The following is a 3,226-nucleotide window of genomic DNA, read 5'->3' on the forward strand; positions in this document are numbered from 1 at the left end:
GACCAAACAAAGCAAAGACTTATTCTTTACGGTTTTCAACTTGCTTCTATATTTATAATTTCAAAATTTAGTATCATTATTTTGTAATTTTAATTTAATTGGAATTTTAGTTATAAATTATATAGTATATGCTATGGCATAAATTTAAGTCACAATCAAATAAGAATAACTTTTGTTATCAAACAAACAAGAGCTATGTGTGTTTTATCTTCACAAGTTGAAAGTATGCCTTCTCTCCTGTACTCAACATCGCATGGTGAGTCAATCATGTTAAAAAAGAAACTAGAATGTTAAAGTAAAAATCATTGAGGAACATTAACCGAGGGTGAAAATTATGGAGCGCAAACAGAAAATCGTAAAACGTCAGAAAATAATGTATGCGTCTGAAAATTACTTTTATTCGCTACAGAACAGTGGCGCTTTTCATCAGCCACAGAGGATCCGGAGTGGTCTTGCTTGGGGCCCCAAAACAGCTGACAGCTGACAAGGGTGGGATGAGTCTATAATAGGCCCAAACGGCTTCAAGGTCTTCTTTGAGGGGAGCACTTGCATGCATCTCCTACTACTGCTAGTTTAATTGCTACTACACCTGTAAAACCACTTCCATACAAAACCCTATATTAGTGGGGGAAGACTTATCAGTTATCACTGAAACCGATAGTGCAGTTTATTGGGCTTCAAAAGAGGCAAAAAGAGAATCGATGAATCGATCGATCTATTTTTGAGCGGATTCCGATCCCTTCTCTTGGATTTCGCACTCTGGTTTCTCGTAAATTTGCGATATTTGCTCCTAATATACTCGAGTTTTGATGCTATTTTCCAATAATAGACGGGGATTGGTCTACACTCTTTAATCACTTTTGCGCTTCTCTCTATATCCTTTGTTAGAATTTGTTTTCGAGATCGCTGAAAAGAAACAAAAAAAAAAAATAAACAAATTAATTCTTTCTTTCTCCCACAAATAATTTGCACACCTTTACAAACCTTTTCCCTTCCAAAACAAAAGACGCCAACTTTTTGGTATAGATTTTAGAACTATATATTATTATGCTGAGAAAGAGATCCTCGCCACTGCCATCTCCCAGTGCTAACCACCAACAGAGAAACAAACCCAAAACACCATCTCCATTTCTCTCTCCAAGGCACCTCTTAGTGGGTCTCTCTTCAAAAGGAGGTTCGCCTCCTGTTGAATCTACCATGAGCCCCACATCTGTTCTAGAAACCAGCAACTCATCTTCGATCAACAACCCGTTCTTCCCAATCTCTGACAAGCTTTCAAGCCCGAGAAAATCTAAACCCGCATGTGACACCTACCCAAAACCGATCGGTCTTGGCTTGGTCGATGTGCTTGATTCTGATAAGCTCGACAGTATGGTGTTAATCGGGTCGAAACTGAGAACCAAAGCGCCTTGTGCGATTCCGATGCCGATTTCCCCAAATGGGTCGATCGAGTTTGGCATAAAAAACAGAGAGTCGCAACTCGCTCTGTTCTCACCGAAATGGACATCTCCATTGGCAATGGAGAGGCAGAGTTCAAGGGCGATGAATGTGGATGAAATGGAGATGTCTGAGGATTACACCTGCGTGATTTCTCATGGCCCGAATCCGAGGAAGACGCATATTTTCGACAATTGTGTCGTGGAGAAATGTGAGGGTGCTTTCTTGGAGATGCCAAGGGATGAAGGCAGCACCAATGGTGGTGATTTTTTGAGTTTTTGCCATTCATGCAAGAGAAGCCTTGGAGAAGGCAGAGATATCTTCATGTACAGGTTAGTTATACCCATTTAAGTTTTTTAGAAATTTCTCCATTGATTTTTTACCCAATTTGTACACTTCAAAAACACAAGAGAAAATAGAAAGAAATTATCATGCAAGGGACAATGTTAGAAATTGCGGTCCAGTAGTTTTTTTAGTGTAAGCAAGGGAGAAAGCTACGGGGATTTTATTTTGTTGGGTTTTGGGAATAAAAGACAAGATAAACTTTGTTGGATACTCTTTGTCAAGTATTGTTTTTTTTTAGTTGGTATAATTTACAAAACATTTCTTATTTTACATAGTTTGCGTCTTATTTTTTCTTTACCAATTCTTTTTACGCTGGAAGTTGGTTAGGAAAAAGAATATGGTTCTCTCTGTTTCTAATGTTGCAATAACCAACCAAACATGAAGAATTTGCTTTCTTCCCTTTATACTTTTTGTATTGTTCTTTCCATGGTCTAAAGTGCGGTCAGGAGCAAATTTTGATTAGGCCACCGAATTTTTTCATATAATGACCCAATGCCTCCCACTGAAGCAAATACCAAACATATAAAAGAAAGATAACAAAGAGAGCAAGCAATACATGGACATGTATATTATTAAATTTGGTGTCAATAATTTGATTGTGATTGATGTTTGATTCTGGTCCCCTTTCACTGTATAGGTCAAAATCTATTTCTTAATTATTAGTTCTCTGTTTGCAATCTTGTATTGAGAAATTTACTTGAGGAATTTGCTTGTAATTAATCATTAAACGTGGGGAAAATTCTAAACATTAAGACTATTACTATCCTTAATTATATAACGCGATGCAAACATTACCGACTTCTATCATATTTTCATATTATCACACAACTAGTTCTTGTTGATTTATGATCCAATTTGTTATTTATTTGGCAGGGGGGAGAAAGCTTTCTGTAGCATTGAGTGCCGGGATCAAGCGATCCAATTTGACGAAGAAACAGAGAACTTAGAGCCATAATTTGCTCTTCCAAAATTTGAAAGTTTGAGCATTTGATTTTGAGTCGTCTCTCAGCTTTCTGCTCTGCCATAATTTTTTGTTTTATAAGAGAGGGAACATATTATTATATATGGGGATAGAGTTTATGGATTGATAGAAGTATCTATGCATATGGGATTTGTAGCCCATTTTTGACGCTAATGAATTGTGTACCTTGATCTCTCTTTTGTTGTAAAAGCTTCAATGGATCGGTTACATATTTAAATTCAAATCAACATCTATAGCACGGGCAAAATCTAAGAAAATAATCCGAGAAAATAGAGATTTTAGTATGACTAGTTTGAACAATAACAAAAAATCATATCTTTGCAAGAACTATGTAATTTGTTGACTTGTTAATTGGTGCAACGCATCATGGAATGGCGGGATGCACAACTGAATATCCTCTTGGATCTTTGAACTTATAATAGTAATTTAACAATGGATTTTGAAGTGGAGAAGGCTAGTGGG

The 3,226-nt window shown here is 36.7% G+C and overlaps 1 protein-coding gene across 1 annotated transcript; it reads left to right on the top strand.

The window, feature by feature from the left end:
* The first annotated feature begins 535 nt into the window (after window positions 1–535).
* LOC144574356 (FCS-Like Zinc finger 8-like) lies at window positions 536–2,983 on the top strand. The gene is made up of 2 exons (XM_078324304.1): window positions 536–1,769; window positions 2,656–2,983. Exons 1-2 carry the CDS (start codon window positions 1,048–1,050, stop codon window positions 2,735–2,737), a joined length of 804 nt encoding a protein of 267 aa, XP_078180430.1. The 5' UTR covers window positions 536–1,047; the 3' UTR covers window positions 2,738–2,983.
* The last annotated feature ends 243 nt before the right edge of the window (window positions 2,984–3,226 follow it).

The sequence above is a fragment of the Carex rostrata genome, chromosome 22 (assembly GCF_964058835.1).
Source record: "Carex rostrata chromosome 22, lpCarRost1.2, whole genome shotgun sequence".
Taxonomy (NCBI): domain Eukaryota; kingdom Viridiplantae; phylum Streptophyta; class Magnoliopsida; order Poales; family Cyperaceae; genus Carex; species Carex rostrata.